This window comes from Hylobates moloch, unplaced genomic scaffold, assembly GCF_009828535.3.
Source record: "Hylobates moloch isolate HMO894 unplaced genomic scaffold, HMol_V3 SCAFFOLD_20, whole genome shotgun sequence".
NCBI lineage: Eukaryota > Metazoa > Chordata > Mammalia > Primates > Hylobatidae > Hylobates > Hylobates moloch.
In genome coordinates this window covers 25,411,301-25,433,710 of record NW_026652295.1, presented here as the reverse complement: position 1 = coordinate 25,433,710, position 22,410 = coordinate 25,411,301, and the positions used below count along the sequence as shown (strand labels likewise).

General features: G+C 41.1%; 2 protein-coding genes across 4 annotated transcripts; one reads left to right on the top strand and one right to left on the bottom strand.

Moving 5' to 3' along the window:
• Positions 1 to 261: 261 nt before the first annotated feature.
• Positions 262 to 15,551, bottom strand: LOC116459881 (histone H2A type 1-C). 3 transcript variants are annotated; one of them, XM_058432415.1, is made up of 3 exons: positions 13,100 to 15,551; positions 11,944 to 12,007; positions 262 to 1,168 (listed from the first exon to the last, which is right to left on the bottom strand). In XM_058432415.1, exon 1 carries the CDS (start codon positions 15,483 to 15,485, stop codon positions 15,093 to 15,095), a length of 393 nt encoding a protein of 130 aa, XP_058288398.1. In that variant the 5' UTR covers positions 15,486 to 15,551; the 3' UTR covers positions 262 to 1,168; positions 11,944 to 12,007; positions 13,100 to 15,092. The 3 variants fall into 3 exon arrangements, with proteins under 3 accessions (XP_058288398.1, XP_031996528.1, XP_031996529.1); XM_032140637.2 differs by having other exon boundaries at positions 14,969 to 15,551; XM_032140638.2 differs by lacking the exon at positions 11,944 to 12,007 and having other exon boundaries at positions 14,969 to 15,551.
• Positions 15,552 to 15,780: 229 nt separating this feature from the next.
• LOC116459891 (histone H2B type 1-C/E/F/G/I) lies at positions 15,781 to 16,253 on the top strand. The gene has a single exon (XM_032140651.2). The coding sequence runs from the start codon at positions 15,813 to 15,815 to the stop codon at positions 16,191 to 16,193; it is 381 nt and encodes a 126-aa protein (XP_031996542.1). The 5' UTR covers positions 15,781 to 15,812; the 3' UTR covers positions 16,194 to 16,253.
• The last annotated feature ends 6,157 nt before the right edge of the window (positions 16,254 to 22,410 follow it).

The window sequence follows — 22,410 nt, the reverse complement described above, 5'->3', positions numbered from 1 at the left end:
AAGAGGGCAGGCAGGTCAGGGGGATGTGTTTCCTAATCATTATGCAAGGAAGGGAGGAAATATCAATTTAACCAGGGAGGTGTCCTAGGCAGAAAATTAATGGCACATGCTTTCCTCTCCCTTTGCGTTACCTTTTATTACCTCACACCAGGCTGGAATTTGGGAAATCTGTTTCTATTACAATGTATACATTAAATAAGATTATGCAATTACAAATAAAATTATTTCAAAACTAAGAAATTACACATAGTACAATTAGAATTAAATTTGAAAATAAAATAATTTTATTTGTGCTGTTCTTTAGAGCACCAAACAATTCATACACATGATCTTCATTCTCATAGCCACCTAAGGTAAGTATTACCTCCATTTTAGAGGTGAAGAAGTTAAGGTTCAAAATAACTAATTTGGTGATGGCCACATAGTTTTTAAGAACCTTGAGTCTAGCCCAAGAGTGACTGGAATTTTCAGTTCACTTACCACCATTCCAGCAGAATAGCAGAGCAATTTCAATTTTGCAGTAAATCAGGGTAAATCATCCCAGAACTGTTTGATAGCAAAAGGCTAAAACAACTCAAGTGGCTACCAACAGTGGACAGGTTACATAAAATATAATGCATTTGCATAATGTAGTACATGCAACTGTGTACAGGAAGCTCTGTATGTTGTTGTCATAGGGAAAGTTCTCCAAGACAGATTGTTATAAAAACGGCAAGTGCAGAAAAGTGTATACAGTCTGCTACTTGACCAAGAATGAAAAAAGTGAAGATAACACGTATCATTCATTATTGACTGATATCAGCAGGAATGAATACTGGGCAGATACACAAGAAAAAGAAAAGTGATCACCTGGGTAAGTTGAGCGGTGGATTCTTTATATATACCTCTTTACTTCACATCGTTTGAACCCTGTGAATGTTATACTTATTTAAAAAATTAAACACATTTTGTATTCTGAAGAACTTCCCCTCAATATTCTTTCTCTTCATTTTACCCTCCTTATCTCCCCACACGATGTAGAATGTTTTGAACAAAAAAATTTGCGGATGCAGAATCAATCAGTAATGTAGGAACATTGATGCCATCCATCCACTTAATCCTTAGAATTGGTAAGTTTGGCAGGCACTCAGGATCCTGGCATCTCTCTGAAATGAGAAGCTTTTGCAACCTAAGAGAGAGAAGAAAAAGTAAATATATCTGGAAACCTCCTTCTTGTCCTTCCTTACGCATACAGAAAAACTTACAGATCCTTTTCTTCATAATGAGTTAGCTTCTTTACAGGTACCACAGCCCTTCTCAATTCCTCAAATAACTCCCCATGGTGTAAAAGGACCTATCCAGGCTAGACACTCCAGTTTTGCTCTTCAGATAGGGCTGCCAGATTTGGCACATTAAAAATACTGAATGTTCAGCTAAATCTGAATTTCAAATATACAGCATATATATATATTTTAATGTATAGGATGTCTCATGTAATGTTTTGGTGTGCAGTGAGGGGCATACTTTTTTTTTTTTTTTTTTTGAGACGGAGTCTCGCTCTGTCGCCCAGGCTGGAGTGCAGTGGCGGGATCTCGGCTCACTGCAAGCTCTGCCTCCCGGGTTCACGCCATTCTCCTGCCTCAGCCTCTCCAAGTAGCTGGGACTACAGGCGCCCGCCACCACGCCCGGCTAATTTTTTGTATTTTTAGTAGAGACAGGGTTTCACTGTGGTCTCGATCTCCTGACCTCGTGATCCGCCCGCCTCGGCCTCCCAAAGTGCTGGGATTACAAGCGTGAGCCACCGCGCCCGGCCAGTGAGGGGCATACTTAAGCAATTATTTGTTGCCTGTTTGAAATTCAAATATAACTGGGTGTCCTGTATTTTGTATAGTAAATTTATCCTCTGATTCCACTTGGAGGAAGCTAGTTAAGTGCACTTGAACTTATTAGTCCAGGGGCACAAAAAGTACCTAGCCCAGTGCAATCCAATAGAATTTTCTGTGATGATAGACATGTTCTGTGTCTGTGTATCCAATACAGTAGACACTAGCAACTTGAAATGTGGTGAGACTGAGGAAACTGAATTTTTGACTTGATTATTTAAATTTAAAATATCACATGTGGCTAATGGTTACTGTATCGGAGAGCAAAGCTCTAAAAAGAGTAATGTATCTCCCCCCTTCAATTTAGCAACTGGGATTTAAGATCCAGTGATGGTTAAAATGATACGTAACTCAGGAATACACTCCTAAGTCTCTGTAGCTTAGATAGTGACTACTCCATTTCTGCACAAACATGTTTTGCTGTCAACATAATCATTCTGAGTTTTTTTCCCTGTATTTACTGAAGATTTATTATATGGAAACGATGTGAAGGGCCAGGGTACAGGTAGATGTGAAGGTAAAGGGTACAAGTTAAGGTAAAATTCTTCAACAAACTTATCCTAGCAGGTAAGATTATTCTAATGCTGAATCATCTCAGCATTAGAATATAAAAGTTGGGGTCGGGCACAGTGGCTGTGGCCTGTCAATCCCAGCAATTTGGGAGGCCAAGGCAGGCGGATCACTTGAGGCCTGGTGTTGGAGACCAGTCTGGCCAACATCTGAAACTCTGTCTTTACTAAAAATACAAAAACTAGCCAGGTGTGGCAGCATGCACCTGTAATCCTAGCTACTTGGGAGGCTGAGGCAGGAGAATCGCTTGAACCCGGGAGGCAGAGGTTGCAGTGAGCTGAGATCACACCACTGCACTCCGGCCTGGGCAACAGAGCTAGACTCTGTCAAGAAAGTAAGGGAGGCAGGGAGGGAGGGAGGGAGTAAGGAAGGAAGGAAGGAAGGAAGGAAGGAAGGAAGGAAGGAAGATAAAAGCTGGGAGATTCCATTATTACAAAGTAAACATTAAGTGGATGAAACAGCACAAATTTGATCACACACACCAGCTGTGTGACCATTTTCTTTCCATGATTTTAAGCAAATATCTATTAACCCTGGACCCAGAGCATATTAAAGAGAATTATTTTATGCATGATGCCAGCTAGCAGAGAACAGGCCCTTAAAAGAATTAACAATCTAGACAACTTAGAATTATCAGTATACATGATGTCTGGAGAGGTTAGTGCAGAAACTGGGAAAATGGTAAGAGTGTGGAAAACAAATGGGGTGTAATTCTAAACTTCACAGTGTTCCTGGTAGCTGGGTAAGGTGAGTAGGTAATGTATTAACAATGATTTAAATAGACATTTTTATACAGAAATTCAGATAATCACACTCTGTGCAGTGAAACAGCTTTCTGGGCTAAAAAATATCTATTCTCTGGTTTATTTACCAGATACTTGCGTTCCCACTAAGTGTCAGGCCCTCTGCTAGATGCTGGGACATAACAGTGAATGAATAGACCAGGTCTCTACTTTGTGGAGCTAGGTTTAATGGAAAGAGGCAAACAACAAGGAATCTGATAAATAAAACTTCAAACTGCATTTGAAAGAATATAAACAGGATGAGTGATAGAACATAAGTTGAGGTGGGAAATGGAGAAAGCTTACTTTCTCTCTTTATACTTTAAAAAAATATACTTGCTCATTTTAACAGTTCACACAGAGATGTTTATAAAGGTTTAACCTCTTCTCACCCCATTCCATTAGGCTGGTACAAAAGTAATTGCAGTTTTTGCCAGTGAAAGTAATAGTAAGAACCACAATTACTTTTGCACCAACTTAGTTTCAGCTCTCTAAGATAATTAATGTGATATGTTTTCTTCCATACGGTTCTCTATTGTGTGTGTGATTTTGTTTCACCGGATTATTGTTTCGGGTAGCTGCGTAACATTCCATAGTATAAATGGATGTCTATGTCAACAGTATTCTTATTTATAGTTATTTAAATGTTTTACATGTATAATTAGGGTTTTTTTTTTTTCTTATTACAGTTTTGAGTAGTTTTTTTGTTTTGTTTTGAGATGGAGTCTCACTCTGTTGCCCAGGCTGGAGTGGTGCGAGCTCGGCTCACTGTAACCTCTGCCTCTTGGGTTCAAGCTATTCTCCTGCCTTAGCCTACCGAGTAGCTGGGATTACAGGCATCTGCCACCACGCATGGCTAATCGTTGTATTTTTAGTAGAGATAGGTTTTAACCATGTTGGCCAGGCGGGTCTCAAACCGCTGACCTCAAGTGATCCACCCGCCTCAGCCTCCCAAAATGCTAGGATTACAGGCATGAGCCATCACGCCCGACCTCTTGTGACAGTTTTGAAAGAGTCCTTACATATGTAACCTTACCTAGTGGGGCCTTTATTCTAGATTGTTGATACTCTCCCTTTCCAAATGTCTATTAATACAATTTAATAGACATTGCCAGGAAAAGTTATGAAAAACTATATGACAATGGCAATTCTTCCTCATCCTTTGCAGTCCTGAGTATACTGGCTTTAGTGGTTGTCTATTCATAGGTAAGAAATGGTATCCCAGGCTGAGCGCAGTGGCTCATGCCTATAATCCCAGCACTTTGGGAGCCTGAAGTAGGTGGATCATGTGAGGTCAGGAGGAGTTTGACACCAGCCTGGCCAACATGGGGAAACCCCATCTCTACTAATAATACAAAAATTAGGCCAGGTGCAGTGGTTCACGCCTGTAATCACAGCACTTTGGGAGGCTGAGGCGGGCGGATCACAAGGTCAAGAGACCGAGACCATCCTGGCGAACCAACATGGTAAAACACCATCTCTAATAAAAATACAAAAATTAGCTGAGCGTGGTAGCAGGCGCCTGTAGTCCCAGCTACCCGGGAGGCTGAGGCAGGAGAATCGCTTGAACCCAGGGGGTGGAGGTTGCGGTGAGCTGAGATCGTGCCACTGCACTCCAGCCTGGGTAACTGAGCAAGACTCTGTCTCCAAAAAAAAAAAAAAAAAAGTATCCCTTTGTTGTATTAATATGCATAATTTTGAATTATTATGGAAGTTTTTTGTTTGTTTTTCATATGTATTGGCCATATGAATTTAATACATGATATAAAATATCGTTTAATCATTTTTTATATTATGTTGTTTGCCTTTTTACTAACGTTTTGCAGTTTGTCCTTGTAAATTGAGGTTACTAACCCTGTATGTTTTGGAAATCCTTTATCCCAATTTATTGCTCTTTCTACAACTCTCTTTACATATATTCTGTCTTAAACCACTTTTGGACCTATCTAGTCTGTGTCCTTTCCTATATGGCTTGTGTTTCACCTCACTTAGTAATGACACCCTCCCACTACCATTTCCAAACACACACACACACACACACACACACAAATTAGGTATATAAAGGGTCTCCTAAAATGTCATCTGATATTTATTTCATATTCTCAGATTTTTAATCCATTTAGCTAGGTCTATTTTAAATAGCCTTGTGTGAAACAGAGCTGAGACATGATGAGTGAAAATGAGCTCACCAGAAGAAAAATCAAACAGGCATTTCAGAGATTGAGGCCAAAAAGGTAAATGTCTTAAATGAGCAGAGCTTAGCTGCTTGATGTGAAGAGACTAGCGTGGCTGGAACAGCAAAGGAGAACAGAAGAGGTGAACAGAGGCCAGAGGTGGTCACTGAGTGGGCCCTCAAGTCATGGTAAGGAGTATGGAGAATGAATTATTGCATGTATTGAATATGTAGGTGACGTGACTCACAGATACTTTGGATTTGCAGAGATGAAGGAAATGTAGCAAGTGACACTCTTAGAATGTTGATTTGAGTAAATGGTAGTGTCAGTTATTGAACTGGGGAGAACTGCAAGGGATAACAGGCTTAAGGAGCACATTTATTCCTGTGTCTTGGAAGTGTTTAGGGTGTAAGACCTATTAGAGTTCTAAATGGAGATGTCAAATGAACATGTGGCTACACACATTTGCATTTCAGAAAAAAGGTCAGGCTGGAGATGTGAAATTGGAAGTTTACTGCATATAGATAGTCTTTGGAACCGTAGTATTGATGAAGCCATTAATGAGACAGAACAAAGAGTAGGGACCAGAGCTAAGCTCCAAGTTTCTAAAATTTAGAGCACAGTACAGTCTGGTCATTTTGAGGTGAATACTTAATGACAGAACAATTTGCTGAAGTGTAAATTCAGAGCCCTACACTTTTAGCTCGGATTATTAACGAATACAAGAAAGAATGGATATGGTTATCTGCCTGGTGTCTGTGAAATAATTTAAGCCGGGAAGAGATCCTCACCAGAAACTGACTATGCTGGCAACTTGGATCTTAGACTTCCAGCCTGCAGAATTGTTAGAAAATAAATGTCTATCGTTTAAGCCATCAGTCTGTAGTATTTTGTTACGGCAGCCCAAGCTGACTAAGGTTTTGGTACCCAGGCAACAACAAATACCTGAACATGGGGAAGTGGCTTTGGAAATTGGTGATGGGTAAAGGCTGGAAGAGTTTGAGGTTCATACTAGAAAAAGCCAATTGTGAAGGGACTATTGACAGAAATATGGACATTAAAGGCAATTCTGGCAAAGGCTCAGAAAGGAAGAGAGCTGGAGAGAAACTTCTCTTTTCATAGAAACTTAGATTTATAAAGATCATGAATAGAATATTAAATATGTTGGTTAAAATATGGACATTAGGCCATGCGTGGTGGCTCATGCCTGTAATCTCAGCATTTTGGGAGGCTGAGGGCACAGATCATGAGGTCGGGAGTTTGAGACCAGGCTGGCCAATATGGCGAAACCCTGTCTCTACTAAAAATACAAAAATTAGCTGGGCATGGTGATGCGCTCCTGTGGTCCCTGCTACTCGGGAGGCTGAGGCTGAAGAATCGCTTAAACCCGGGGGGTGGAGGTTGCAGTTAGCCAAGATCACACCACCGCACTCCAGCCTGGGAGACAGGACCAAAAAAAAAAAAAAAAAAAAAAATATATATATATATATATGTATGTATATATACATATATATGGACATTAAAGTCAACTCTAGTGAGGTCTCAGTTCTTGGCTGAATTACGCTCTAGTGTTTACTGGAAAGAACTTATAAGCAATGAAACTGGATATTTACCAGAAGAGATGTCTAAGCAAAGTATTGAAGGTGTGATTTAGGTCCTCCTTATTGCTTATAGTAAAATGTGAGAGGAAAGAGCCTAAATAAAGAAGGAATTTTTAAGCAAAACACAATCAGAACTTGGAGATTTGGGATAGATTTCTCAATCTATATTGTAAAAATTGAGAAAGCTTTTCTTGAAGAGGTATGGTTGAACCATCTTTTCTTTTTTTTGAGACAGGATCTGGCTATGTCATCCAGGCTGGAGTGCAGTGGCACAATCTCAGTTCAGTGCAACCTTTGCCTTCAGGCTCAAGCAATCCTCCCACCTCAGCCTCCTAAGTAGCTGGGACTACAGGTATGCATCACCACACCCTAGCTAATTTTTTGTTGTTGTTTATAGATGGGGTTTTGACATGTTGCCTAGGCTGGTCTCTAACTCCTGAGCTCAAGTGATCTGCCCTCCTCAGTCTCCCAAAGTGTTGGGATTACAGACGTGAAACATTGAGCCTAGCCTGAACAACCATTTGATAAAGAGATAACGGGTGTGACCCAAGGATTTAATCAGCCATCTCAGCAGAAGCCAGGAAGAGAGATGGGATTATTCCAGCAGAGACACTGCCAATTTAAACTAACGTAGGCAGAGAAAACAGAAGGAACAAAGGAAGGTTGTCGACGTTTTGAATTCTATAGAACAGGATCATAGAGCTACCTGGCTGTCAATGTGTACTATTCTTTAAGAAAAGGAAAGACTGGCCGGGCGCGGTGGCTCAAGCCTGTAATCCCAGCACTTTGGGAGGCCGAGGCGGGCGGATCACGAGGTCAGGAGATCGAGACCATCCTGGCTAACACGGTGAAACCCCGTCTCTACTAAAAATACAAAAAATTAGCCGGGCGTGTTGGCGGGCGCCTGTAGTCCCAGCTACTCAGGAGGCTGAGGCAGGAGAATGGCGTGAACCCGGGAGGCAGAGCTTGCAGTGAGCCGAGATTGCGCCACTGCACTCCAGCCTGGGGGACAGAGCAAGACTCCGTCTCAAAAAAAAGCAAAAAACAAACAAACAAAAAAAACAAAAAAAGAAAAGGAAAGACTGACCCACCAAAGGCAACTTACAAGATAACTAGGACTGACTTTTTTTTGTTTTTTCTTGAGGCAGTCTGTCACCCAGGCTGTAGGGCAGTGGTGTGATCTCAGCTCACTGCAGTCTCCACTTCCCAGGTTCAAGGGATTCTCTTGCCTTAGACTCCCGAGTAGCTGGGATTACAGGCTCTAAATCTGTAGCCTCCCGAGTAGCGCACCTGCCACCACGCCCAGCGAATTTTTGTATTTTTAGTAGAGATAGGGTTTCCCTATGTTGGCCAGGGTAGTCTGGAACTCCTGACCTCCAGTGATCCATTCTCATCGGCCTCCCAAAGTGCTGGGATTACAGGCAGGAGCCACCAGGGCTGCCACTTTGATCTCAGACTCAGAGAGTACAGATGGGATAGGGTGGGGGTGGGAACATGTAGTCAAGGCTGACTCTACCTGAGTTTCAAAGATGCCCTGCAAAACTGTGTGGGAGAGTCCCTCACAGATGGCTGCCTGGGTGGGACCCCACCAAACTGAAAGACCGAGACTTCAGGCAGGGCAGATGGAGTAGGCCAACCACAGAGCCAGAGGTAACACTGAGACACCACTGGGCCTGGAAGTCAGGGCATCAAGCCGAAGAGAGTTTTTCTTAAGACCTAACAGAATTTGCCTTGCCAGGTTTTGGACTTGATTAGGACACATTACACCTTCCTTCTTTCCTGTTTCTCCATTTTCTAATGGGAATGTCTCTTATGCCTGTTTCACCATTGTACCTTAGAAGCATGTAACATTTCTGGTTTCACACGTTCAAAGCTAGAAAGGAATTTTGTCTCTGGATGAATCATACATTGAGTCTCATCCATAACCTCATTTAGATGACACTTTGAACTTTAGAATTGATGCTAGAATGAGTTAAGACTTTCAGGGGGCTTTTGGGATGGAATAATTTTTTTGTTTTTTTTTTTGAGACGGAGTCTAGCTCTGTCGCCCAGGCTGGAGTTCAGTGGCGCCATCTCGGCTCACTGCAAGCTCCGCCTCCCAGGTTTATGCCATTCTCATGTCTCAGCCTCCAGAGTAGCTGGGACTCCAGGCGCCCGCCACCATGCCCGGCTAATTTTTTTTTTATTTTAGTAGAGATGACGTTTCACCGTGTTAGCCAGAATGGTCTCGATCTCTTGACTTTGTGATCCGCCCGCCTTGGCTTCCCAAAGTGCTGGGATTACAGGCGTGAGCCACAGGGCAGGCCGGGATGAAATAAATTTATCTTGTATGGGAGAAGGACATGTTTTGGCAGGTCACGGACAGAATGTTATGGACTAAACTGTGTCCCGCAAAATTCATTTATTAAAACCCTAAACCCCAGTGTGACTGTATTTGGAGATAGGGCCTTTAGGGGGTACATAAAACTAAAGATCATAGGATAGGGCCCTAATCCCATTGGGGCTGGTGTCCTTACAGAAGATGAGACACTTAGAGCTCACTCTCCACTCAGGTACCAAGGAAACACCATATAAACACAGTGAGATGGCAGCCATCTGTAAGTCAGGAACAGATTCTCACCATAAACTATGTTGGCATCTTGATCTTAAACTTTCCGTCTCCAAAACTGTGAGAAAACGAATTTCTGTTCCAAGCCTCTTAGATATGGAAAAAAAAGATTCTGTTGTTTAAGCCATCCAGTCTCTGTTATTTTGTTATGGCAGCCTGAGTAGGCTAAGACAATGAAGGATGTGGTAAAACTTTACGTCCCAACCACATACCAAAGAGTCTGGAATTTAGCACACTTTCTTCTTTCAACTGTAGGCAATGTGCACAAGCTCTAAATCCTAAGACATGTTGGTTCCTTCACTCTGCGCCCAAACTACAACTCAAACAACTGTAATATAATAACAGCCAATGAAGTTCTGACATTTCTTCAACATGAGTACACTAATTCAATGCCAAAGAATTCATTTTGTTTTGAAATCTATGTGCCATATTCCAATTTCTGTTGAAGGTGCAGTGGTTATATTTATTCTTTTTCATATAGATTTATCAGGCTGGGCACGGTGGCTCACACCTGTAATCCTAGCACTTTGAGAGGTTGAGGTGGGCATATCACCTGAGGTCAGGAGTTTGAGACCAGGCTGGCCAACATGGTGAAACCCTGTCTCTACTATAAATATAAAAATTAGCTGGGCGTGGTGGTGCACACCTGTAGTCCCAGTTACTAGGGAGGCTGAGGTAGAATTGCTTGAACCTGGGAGCAGGAGGTTGCAATGAGTGGAAATCGCACCAGTACACTCCAACCTGGATGAAAGAGCAAAATAATAAATAAATAAATAAGATTTATCAGTTTATCAATAATATAGTTTTCTAGGTGTAAATATAGGTAATGACTGTCCTTTAGTACATTTTCTCATGATGCTCCTCTTACTTGGTTTGGTACAATATTAAGTATTGAAATAAAATAGAGAATCCTATCACTACATATGAAACCTTATTCCATTTGCTCATCTCCAATATGCATGGGAAATTCTCAAATTGCTAATAATCTTGTAACACACATGCATTATATTTAACAGGAATATATAAATTTATAATTACAATTTAGGATCAACAGATGACAAAACTTTAGAAGGTTTGTATTTAACCTTAAAATATTATTTTTAAAAATTGGTTATAAAATTTCTAATACTTTCTTTTTTGTGACCTCAAGGGGAAAATATAATTCTTATAAAAGAGTTCAAATGATTTACAGAATACAAGTGAATAGAGATGATGAATGAATTAAAGGATATTGCTACATAGATTTGGAAATTTTAAAAGGGAAATTACAATTGTTGACTTTGTGTTAAACTGATCTGCTTTGTTCAGGATACCTTATGTACCGAAATATGATTTTATCTCAGCCTCACATCTCAGTAAATTCCTGAGATAAACTTTTGTCCCTGGTGCCCAGGTGCCTTTGGTAATTGGGAGACCTCTAGGTTTAGCATCCTCATCCACTTGCCTCAATTTAAATAGTCCTCCCCAGGGCCATTCAGGCAAGGTAGATGAAAACTTGCTCAAGAGTTGGAATCCAATTGAAGCTACCGAAATTCATTGCTCAATAGATAATTTTCCCCAGAAGTAACTAGGGCTTTTGAATATAACAGTGGCATTTCAAAGTAGAAGGTAAAGTATTTTGGAGATAAGGAGACAGGACAGAGCTATGAGGAATGTCCTTTTCTTAGGGACTAGGCTCTTAGCAGTACCTCTTAGGTAAGAACTGGTTAACTGGCACCTTCTGTGTTTCTCTGACGCTCCCTTTGCTTAGGGACTAGGCTCTTAGCAGTACCTCTTAGGTAAGAACTGGTTAACTGGCACCTTCTATGTCTCTGAAGCTCCCAGAACAAACTGCCAAATGCAATTTGGATTTTCGGAATGTATTTTCTTTTTTGTTGTTGTTATTTTTGTTTGTTTGCTTTTTGAGACAGTCTCACTCTGTCGCCCAGGCTGGAGTGCAGTGGTGCCATCTCGGCTCACTGCAACCTCCCCCTCCTATATTCAAGTGATTCTTTTGCCTCAGCCTCCCGAGTAGCTGGGACTACAGGCGTGCACTAGCATGCCCAGCTAATTTTTGTATTTTTTAGTAGAGATGGGGTTGGTTTTTTTTTGAGATAAAGTTTCATTTTGTCGCCCAGGCTGGAGTGCAGTGGCACGATCTCGGCTCACTACAACCTCCACCTCCTGGGTTCAAGTGATTCTTCTGCCTCAGTCTCAGTAGCTGGGACTACAGGCGCTGCTGGGACTACAGGCGCCTACAGGTGAACACCGCCACGCCTGACTAGCTTGTGTAGTACTATTAGAGACGGGGTTTCACCATGTTGGCCAGGCTGGTCTCAAACTCCTGACCTCAGGTGATCTACTCACCTCAGTCTCCCCAAGTGCTGGGATTACAGATGTGAGACACCAGACCAGCCTCAGAAGACATTTTCTATTGGAAAGAGAAAACACTATTAGCAACCTATTAGTCTAATGTTTAATACTTAATGTCTTCCTTAGTAATAAACCGACTCTCTAGAATAAAGTGCTTCCTGGCTGTCTAGTCATTGATTCATTCAGTTCAACATTTTCTCAATGCCCAACAACCAAGTGTCTCTTGTATGCCAAGTTCTATGCTGATTATCAGTAATCGAATAAGAGGGGGTCTACATCTTAAGTATTGCTTTAGATGAAAGCCTCTAGGTTAACAAACTTAACACAATGTATCATTCACTACTAGACAGACCAAATACAAAATCTTGTTATTGGAGCCCAGAGAGAAAAATTGAAATTCAAGTTTTCTCTCTCTCCTTTTTTCTCACCAAAGTCAGTTGCACCAAGTCTTGTAGCTTTTTACTGAGCCATCTTCTCACCTGTCCCCTTGTTTTATCTGCCACACCCTAAATAAAAATTGTACTGGCTTTTCTTTCCCTGGGTTTATAGTGTTAATACATTGTCAAGATTTACCTCTTCATGTAGATTCCCTGGGGAAAATTACCTTTCCTCCTTCCCTTAAATTATTCAGAAGTTAGAAAGCCATTAGTAACATTCTGGTATGTGGACAGTTTACCCATTATGTATGGATGTTTTACTCTTTCTATTTTTCTGACAATAATTTCTTAAGGAGATGTGGTTATAGAATAGCCAGCTGTTATAAATACTGTTTTCCTGGCCTTGGAACTTAGACAAGTTCTTTAAGCTGTTTCTTAGTTTGCTCATCTCAAAATTCGGAATAAGGATAAAACCTATCTCTTAGATTGTTGGATTAAATGAATTAACATACTGGAAGCTCATGAAATGTGCCTGGCACACAGTAGTGTCTAATAAACCATCTATCTTATTCAGCCTGTTTTCTGATTTCAGAATCTACACTTGCTGAGCCAGGTTCTTTTCATTTCAAGGTGAGCGAAAGCGTACAAGGAAGAGATGAAGGCAGGAAGAGATTAAGCCCTAGGCCAACGTCACATACCGATTGGGAGCTGGAATCAAAGGCAATTTGGCCTGGGAATAAAAAGGATTCCAAGGCCCATAAGGCAATTCTAACCTTAGGTTCCAAGTTCTCGGACATACAGGAAATGCTGAGGGGGAAAATCCGGTCTTCTCAGCCCAAGAGCCATGTGGAAACCAGACCTTCAAATCTGATGATTCTCAGCCCAGCTGCCCATTAGAATCGTTGTAATTTAAAAATACCCTCGGAAAATTCTAATATGTGGCTATCAAAGGTGATCATTTGCTTTTATGCCACTTTGTTTTCACCCAAATGGGACATCCAACCCTTTTCCTTTGAGGGTAGTTGTAGGGAAAGGAGGGGGTGGAGGGAGGGAAGAGCGGAAAAGGCTGGATCCGCCCCGACCCGGTATCAGTATCTGGGAAGTGGGAGGCGCGTCAGCAGTACACAGCTTCTGCTAGGATTATTATCTCCTGCCACACACTCGGATTTGAAGGCTCCAAACGAAACAATGCAAAACGCTTCAGTGGAGTTCCAGAAGCGTTAGACTAAACGACTGGGTCTGTTTGGCCAGTCTGAGCAGCTGGGAGCTGATGCGTAGGCAAGACTTAGCCCACCTAGACTTTCCTGTCCACTTAATTCCGATCAAAGCAGAAACCGGCCGGGCGCGGTGGCTCACGCCTGTAATCCCAGCACTTTGGTAGGCAGAGGCCGGCGGATCACCTGAGGTCAGGAATTCGAGACCAGCCCGGCTAACCTGGTGAAACTCCGTTTCTACTGGTGGCGGGCGCCTGTAATCCCATCTACTAGGGAGGCTGAGGCTGAGGCAGGAGAGTCGTCTGAACCCGGGAGGCGGAGTTTGCATGCAGTGAGCCGAGATCGCGCCACTGCATTCCAGCTTGGGCAACAAGAGCAAAACTCCGTTTCAAAAAAGCAAGCAAACAAACTGCAGAAACCGAGATCCGGAAGAAAACCTCGGCTAGATTCACAGAATCCAGGAAAACAGGTCTCTAGAAATTTGTCCATGGTCCCAGATCTCCATTTCTTGTGGGTGGGGCAGCTGTTACCAGATCCCAAGAAGCAAAGGTTTTTTTGGGGGACGGTGTCTCACTGTTGCCCAGGCTGGAGGGCAGTGGCACGATCTCGGCTTACTACAACCTCCGCCTCCCAGGCTCAAGCGACTCTCCTGCGTCAGCCTCAAAAGTAGCTGGGATTACAAGGTATGTGCCACCACGCCTGACTTATTTTTATTTGTTTTTTTTTTTAGTAGAGAGGGGTTTCACTATGTTGGCCAGGCTGGTGTCGAACTCGTGACCTCAGGTGATCAGGCCCCTCGGCCTCCCAAAGTGCTAGGATTAGAGGGGTGAGCAGAAAGCAAAGGTTTTTGAGTGGCCACATGCCCCACTCTATTTCCTTTTCTGCCTGTAATGGCAACCCAGACGCTTGAGCCTCTTAAAATACAAGAGTAAGTTGCATGTCAGGCATCGTTCTACATTAGGGACATTAGTCTGTTTTTTACAGACACCTTTCACACTCCCTGGTTAACTTTTAGATAATACACTCTGCACTTCAGCAGGAATGGAACCTGTCTCACAGATTTAAGAAAGTGAGGCTGCCTACAGCCTAAATTGAGGAAAAAATAGACGGAGGACTAGTCGGAGGACCGAACAAGGTTGCCAACACGTTAGTTTTGCCTTCAACTGACATTTTTAAAGTAATCAAAACAAAGCTTTTAGATCACAAGGCATCCCTGCATGTAAACTGTTAGGCACTAACTATGGTCGATCTTACAAAACGTTAAATAGAATATTTCGTTAGAGTATGATAGTACGTGCGAATATTAGATCCATAACTGACCTATTACATACAAACAGACCAACCTTTAGTAACGGCGCTCCCCAAAAAAACCGAAAAGCAAGAATACACCTTGCTCCAGGTTGGCATAAAATTAACTTACCAACTTACCTTAGTATCTTTTTTCCTTCTATGTACAAGCAGTGAGGTTAGCTCTTCCTTTGAAACGGTAGGGGGGCTCTGAAAAGAGCCTTTGGGTTTGATAGCGTTTCCGGGAGCTCAGATGCCTGTCAAATCACTTGCCCTTGGCCTTGTGGTGACTCTCGGTCTTCTTAGGCAGAAGCACGGCCTGGATGTTAGGAAGGACGCCGCCCTGAGCAATTGTCACCCGACCTAGCAGTTTGTTGAGCTCCTCGTCGTTGCGAATGGCCAGCTGCAAGTGGCGCGGGATGATACGGGTCTTCTTGTTGTCGCGGGCCGCGTTGCCGGCCAGCTCCAGGATCTCGGCGGTCAGGTACTCCAACACCGCCGCCAGGTATACTGGCGCGCCTGCCCCAACCCGCTCTGCGTAGTTGCCTTTGCGGAGCAGGCGGTGCACTCGGCCCACCGGGAACTGGAGACCAGCGCGAGAAGAGCGGGATTTCGCTTTGGCGCGAGCTTTGCCTCCCTGCTTACCACGTCCAGACATCGCAATCAGACAAAATTACCAAAACCAGCGGCCGAAGCTCACGAGAAAACAAACAAAATCGAGAAATATGTAAAACATGGCTGCTTTTATAGGTAGTTCCTGGGGAGTAAATCCGACTTTTTGATTGGTCGGTAGCAAATGGTAGTCAGGTAGCCAATAGAAAAGCTGTACTTTCATACCTCATTTGCATAGCTCTGCCCACAGATGACAACTCTGCAGTTTGTCTTCCAATTAACTAAGAGGTACTCTCCATCCCTCATTAGCATAAAAGCCCTATAAGTAGCAGAAATCTGCTCTTTACTTTCGACACATTTCTGGTGTTTTAAGATGCCTGAGCCAGCCAAGTCTGCTCCCGCCCCGAAGAAAGGCTCTAAGAAGGCGGTGACCAAGGCACAGAAGAAAGATGGCAAGAAGCGCAAGCGCAGCCGGAAGGAGAGTTACTCTGTGTACGTATACAAGGTGCTGAAGCAGGTCCACCCCGACACTGGCATCTCTTCCAAGGCCATGGGCATCATGAATTCTTTCGTTAACGACATATTTGAGCGCATCGCGGGCGAGGCTTCCCGCCTGGCGCATTACAACAAGCGGTCGACCATCACCTCCAGGGAGATCCAGACGGCGGTGCGCCTGCTGCTTCCCGGAGAGCTGGCCAAGCACGCCGTGTCGGAGGGCACCAAGGCCGTCACCAAGTACACGAGCTCCAAGTAAACTTTCCAAGTAAGCGTCTTAACACCTAACCCCAAAGGCTCTTTTAAGAGCCACCAACATACCCACTAAAAGAGCTGTGGCCAGACGCCAAATTTTATTTGGCGGCGGGAGGGTATTAGAAGGTAGGGATTGGAGAGGGGTGGGGACAAGTATTGCAGCTTAGAGAGGGACAAAGGAGCCTGAACCCGGAAGAAGCCAGCTATTAAAAATGGGTTTGGGGGGTCAATTCGTTGTGCTTAAATTTAAAATGGAGACAAGCGGCCATTTTGCTTGCTAACTCGGCGTTCCCGGAAGAAACCTGGCTCGCTTAGGTTTCGGACCCAGCTGTCTGTCGCTGTCTACGTCGCCAGAATCAACGGTTGCCGTAATGTCATAATTTCGCCACCAGCTTCCAGCCAATAGGCTGTCTTGTCATTTTTAATATTAACCATTCGAGGGAAAGCTGGTTTGAAACGCTGATTTACATAGCGGACCGGAGTGGGAACCTGGGCAGTAACTGTCTAAGGAAGGGACACCCCCTCTGTTTTCGTGGCGCACACCTTCGTAGTATACTGAAGGCTGTGTCTCCTGGGTTTCCAACTGCCCCGGTAATAAAGTCTTTTAACCTAATATGCGTCAGTTTTGATAACAAGACTAAGGCAGTACAGAACTAAAGATTTAAGCCCTGCGCCAGATGTTGCTTCATACATCTTATTCTATTCAACTGGTTTATTCAAGATTCAAATCAAATTTTACTGAATCCCAGTGCTCAGTCAGCCATAAATGGTGTGTTGCCTGATTGAAACTTAAAATCTCCGTAGGGGGCTTGTAACATGCGGAAAAGTTTGAAAGTTGCTTTAGTAGAAGCCAACTGTTAATTGCTGGGTAAATTGACAAGCCTTCGAACACTGAACTGAAGGCCAGTAAGCACTAGGCCTAGAATGAAGAGGAGACGCCATTAAACTTAGCACGTACCCTGTGTCTCCCAGAGGACCTTCGCTTCCTAGACAACTGCAGGCCGCTTTATGGCCTGGGAAATTCCACATTCCCTTAAGTATTTTACTCATGGTCTTTTCCAGGCAAAGATTTTAAGATGAAAGGTTAGAAGTAGTCTACCTATCTTTTTATTCAAGTCTAGAACACGTTTTTAGCACTTAGAAGTGAAGTTTGCTTTCTCCATTAAAAACCGGGAATATACAATAAATAAAATTAGTGTTAAAGCAGATTTTTACAAATTTAAATACCATGTAATTTAGGTTACAGTTATTTAACTTAAGGACTGTGTGATCTTAAATCTGCAATTTCTTTCACATCCGGAAAATCAACTAAGGCCCGTCTTTGGTGCCAGACAAGGCCTTATAGTTGAACACTGCTGTGCAATCACAGGCTGCCTTGCCTAGATAACTTATCTGAGAGATTCTGATGAGAAATGAAATTTCCGGAGTCCCTCACAAGTAAATTTTTTTTTTTCTTTTTTTTTTTTTGAGACGAAGTTTCTCTCTTGTTTCCCAGGCTGGAGTGCAGTGGTGCAATCTTGGCCCACAGCAACCTCTGCCTCCCGGGTTCAAGCCATTCTCCTGCCTCAGCCTCCGGAGTAGCTGGGATTACAGGCATGCGCCACCACACCCTGGCTAATTTTGTAATTTTAGTAGACATGAGGTTTCTCCATGTTGGTCAGGCTGGTCTCGAACTCCGGACATCAGGTGATCCGCCCGCCTTGGCCTCCCAAAGTCCTGGGATTACAGGCGTGAGCCACCCCGCTGGGCCTAAATGGTTTTTTTTCTATGCCTCTAATGGACCTGGTCAAAGACTTATTCCCATTCAGACTGACCGCTCTCCTACCTGCCAACTAATCAGTGTAACCAAAATCTGCAAACAAAATTCAGTATTCTTTCCCCGTCTTTTCTCCTTTCTCTTACATAAATTTTGTTTTTGCCTGTGTTAGATGAAATAATTCTATTGCTTGTTCTCTCTTCTGTACAAGTACCCAGTAAGCAAATTATTAACTTCTTGGTCATTTATTTCTGAATTTTCCACCAAGACAGTGTTTATGTGAGTCATACAATAAGAACCAACAGAAATGTGTGACTTGGAAACAGCTTGTCTATCCCTGGACCCTTTGAGTTTTCTGTTCACCTTCCTTTGGCTTTTGCATGCTAAAAGTTTATTGTCTGCGTTTGTTTCTTGTTTTGGTTATTCTAATTGGACTTGGCTGATTGGTTGCATATTGGTAGCAGTAGTAGAATTTGAATTCTGGTTTTCTGGTCACATCATTAAGTGATTAGTCAGTGGAGAGGACAGGAAATCTGGTTTATTAACTTTTTTTGGGGTGTTTTTGTTTGAAGATGTTGATATTCTCTGTGAGAACACAGGGTTAGAGTTGGTGTTTTTCTTTCTGACTTTACATGGGATTTGATGTTTTGTGCTTGTATGCCTCTTTCCACCTTCCAAAACTTGAATTTTTTGAGTCCAAATAGTTGTCGATATCTGCAAAACCAGTATTCCTGTGTTAAGATGATATGAATATAAAATGGCTGCCCTGTTTTAACTTTTGACTTTAAGAAAGTGTTAGGTCTAACAGGAGACAAAAAGGAAATCAAGGAAACCGAATGTCTGGTCTCAATAACTGCTATGCCAGAGGCTCTACAGCTTATTATTAATTTTAGTAATTTCACATTATTGCCCCTTCAGGTTCTTTAAGGTTAGAGGACAGAAGAAACATGTTGTTACAAATTGGACTATTGAGTCAGGAAAATAAGAGTGCTTTCAATATCTGAATAAAACAAAGATTTAATATTTTCTAAACCTTAATGAGTTTATTGTAAGGGATATGACGCTGGAAACTAGAATTTTCTACTAAACTGAGAATCAGAGAATTATTCATATTCTCAGCAATGGTACCACCTGAGGACCTCTGATCTTAATTACATACTTTTATTTCTTTAACTGATCAACATGCTAAATAGATAACCTGTGGCTCTGTTTTTAGCCACTTTAAATTCTGTTCTATTAGCACAGTTAGCTTTTCTAATTGGCAATAAGACCGAGACTATCTTTTTTATTTTTATTTATTTATTTTTTTTGAGACAGAATTTTGCTCTGTGGCCCAGGCTGGGGTGCAGTGGCACAATCTCGGCTCACTGCATCCTCCGCCTCCAGGGTTCTAGCGATTCTCCTGCGTCAGCCTCCCCAGTAGCTGGGATTACAGGCGCACCACCACGCCTGGTTAATTTTTGCATTTTTAATAGAAATGGGGTTTTGCCATCTTGGCCAAACTGGTCTCGAACTCAGGTGATCCACCTTGGCCTCCCAAAGTGATGGGATTACAGGCGTGAGCCACCATGCCCAGAAAAGACTATCTTATTTTATGAATTTAAATAATTGTGAAATTATCCACTTACGGGAATTAATAAATTATAATGTAATCTTAAATTTTAGTTGGCTTACATAAAGACTTAAAATACATCAATTTAAATAAAAACTCATTTGTCTAAAAAAAAATCAAAAATTTTCCTTGTGCTTTAAATGTGCTACCTCTTTAAGTTGTAATTCAGAGAAAAAAAGTTTAACTGTGAGTTTCATTAGTGGTCTTAGTTAACAGGTTAAAGTATTTTGTAAAAAAAAAAAAAACTTCACAATTTTTAAATAACTTAAAAATATTAATACCTCTTATTAGTTTTTTTATAGGGAAAATATATAATACATCTAATCAAGATTATTTTTTGGACAAATTGGCTTAATAATTTAATTTTAAAAATGGCTTCTTTATTATAATGTAAAAATAATATTAGCATAATATTATAGTATACACAAGTTTAGGGTTCATGTTCTAAAAAACAAAAACAAAAGCTAATTTAATTTGAATTTACTAAATTTCCACTAGTTGTACTGGTTAAATGAGTTAACATCACTTTATTTGTAATTTTAAAATTGTAAATTATTCATTGAACCAAATTAAATCATAATAGATAATGTCATTTTAAAAAATGGAATTAAATTTTATGTTACTAATTATAAGGATTCAATGTGAGCTTAAGTACTGAGTTCACAATGTATGATAACTTTAAGAATTTAGGTGAATATTATTAAATTGAGTAAATTAATGCTCAATCTTTGGATACCTGGACAATGTCTAAATTGGAGGGTACAAAATACAAATCACAAAAAACAGTGTAGTTTATGCAAATAACATTTTTACACAGTTTAGAATAACCATTGATAAACAGATAAGAGAACATATGATTGCCTTAGAATAGATAGTGTTGCTTTTGCCACTTTAGATTTGTAAATCACGTACTGTATACGTGTGGGCCTAGAGGACCATGCAGGTTTTGGATGACTGCCTCATGCCTATGAGGGAACACAATTGCCTGCTTTGTTTAAGGGCTATGGTTAATCCAAACAGCTCTGACTCTATCGAGTACTATAGCTACAGAGAAACACAGGTAAGCATTCAAGATAATGACTACCTTGAGCCTTTACTTATTTAAAAAGCTGTTACTGTTAATGTGGTACATTCAATTTACTATGGATTGTCACTCTAAAATAAGACTTCAATCTTTTTCTTATTTTTATATAGCCATGATTTATATTCATATCTTAATGTAATAACCAATCTTCTCTGACAACATTATAACAATGCTGGAACCTCCATTTTCAGTACTTCAAACAGCAAATACTGCTTTTATACTTCAGAGCAGATGGATATGTGCTTCCCAGTTGTAAACACATTTGGAATCTCACTGAGAAATACACTATCACTAAAAATACAGTTCTGAGATTCATTAAAAGACCTCCAGAATTCTGGAAGTAGGAAGTTTCCTTTTCAAAGTCTACAGATGAAGATGAGGTCTGAAATAGACAGCTTCTTCCTTCCTTTACCTGTGGTATTATTCTGTTTTGTCCTTTTCTCCATTAGCTGTCTTTTCAGTGATGAAATTTTGATCTGGCCCTCCCAAGTATTAAAAAACAAGCAAATAAACAAATCTCGGTTATATTTTACTAAGAGATTGGCATGCTAACTTTTTGCAGGTTTGTAACAAGGACCTTTGTACCTTGACTAAAAGTTCCTAAATAAGAATATTTACTAGAAAATTTATTTCTGCCTATGGCCCACATTTGAGTCAAAATAATCAATTAGGAAAAATGAACTTGTTTAATTAAAGTTGACCAAACTGATCTTTGAGACCTATTCATCTAACTTAGACAAGCCAATTAAATTCTTGGAGACAATTTGGATTTTAAGGAATTCTTATAATATTTGTAATTACCCTCATAACTTTTTTTTGGCCCTACTTCTGTACTTCTCTAATATGCAAATTATTAAATGTTGTTACAAAGCCATTTAAAAAAAAAAAAAAACTAAACAAACTCACATGGTTAGACTTGCTCCTTTATGAGATATTTTTACCAAAAATGGAGGAGTTGAAAAACTCTGGTGCCAGAAATCGTGAAGACATGGCCTACCTAACATGGAAATGTTGATTGTCAGTGGAAAATATTACACAGAGATAGCCACAGTGCTGCACAGCCAATCTTAAGTGTTTCTAGAGAATCACAAATTGTTTCTAGAGAATCACTAATTGTTTTCTTTTAACATTCTTGGTTTATACAAGAAGAGAGTATCCATACTAAACTCTTCTCTACTGAAAATAATATGCAAACATAACATCCTATTCCTAGACAGTTTGTAGTTTTTTTCTCCCATTTCTATTTTATAAATCATCTTTTTAAAATACTTTGTTGAGTGAGATCAGTCCATTGCTTGATATACCTTGTGCATAAGTAAATAGTATGCCAAAAATTAAATGTCTTTGAGTCACAGTTTGACAAACTCAACTACCCTGAGCCTATAGAGTGGTAATAATTGCCCTACTCATAAAGATGGGGTGAAGATTAAATGAAATAGCACCTATAGAACACTAGTTCCAGACATGGTATCATGCTAGTAAAATGGCTGCACAGCATTGCTCAATGATGACAAAAAGTGAAGCCTCTGGAGACAAACTCCAAGTTTGACTCCCAGATCACCACATATCAGATGTGGGACTCTGAGGCAGGTCATTTAATCTCTCTGTGCATTAGTATCCTTCTCTATACCTTAAGGGTGATGGTAATAGCACCTACCTTCTAGAAGTATGTAAAGATTAAAGATCCTTAATGCATGTAAACCACTGTGTTTACTGCTGTTTGACAAATTTTATTTATAACCATCTTTACACTCCTAAAAGGACTTGAA

Excerpts from the sequence above, each read along its gene's own strand:
- LOC116459891 (XM_032140651.2), top strand. The coding sequence starts at position 15,813 with ATGCCTGAGCCAGCCAAGTCTGCTCCCGCCCCGAAGAAAGGCTCTAAG.
- LOC116459881 (XM_058432415.1), bottom strand. The coding sequence starts at position 15,485 with ATGTCTGGACGTGGTAAGCAGGGAGGCAAAGCTCGCGCCAAAGCGAAA.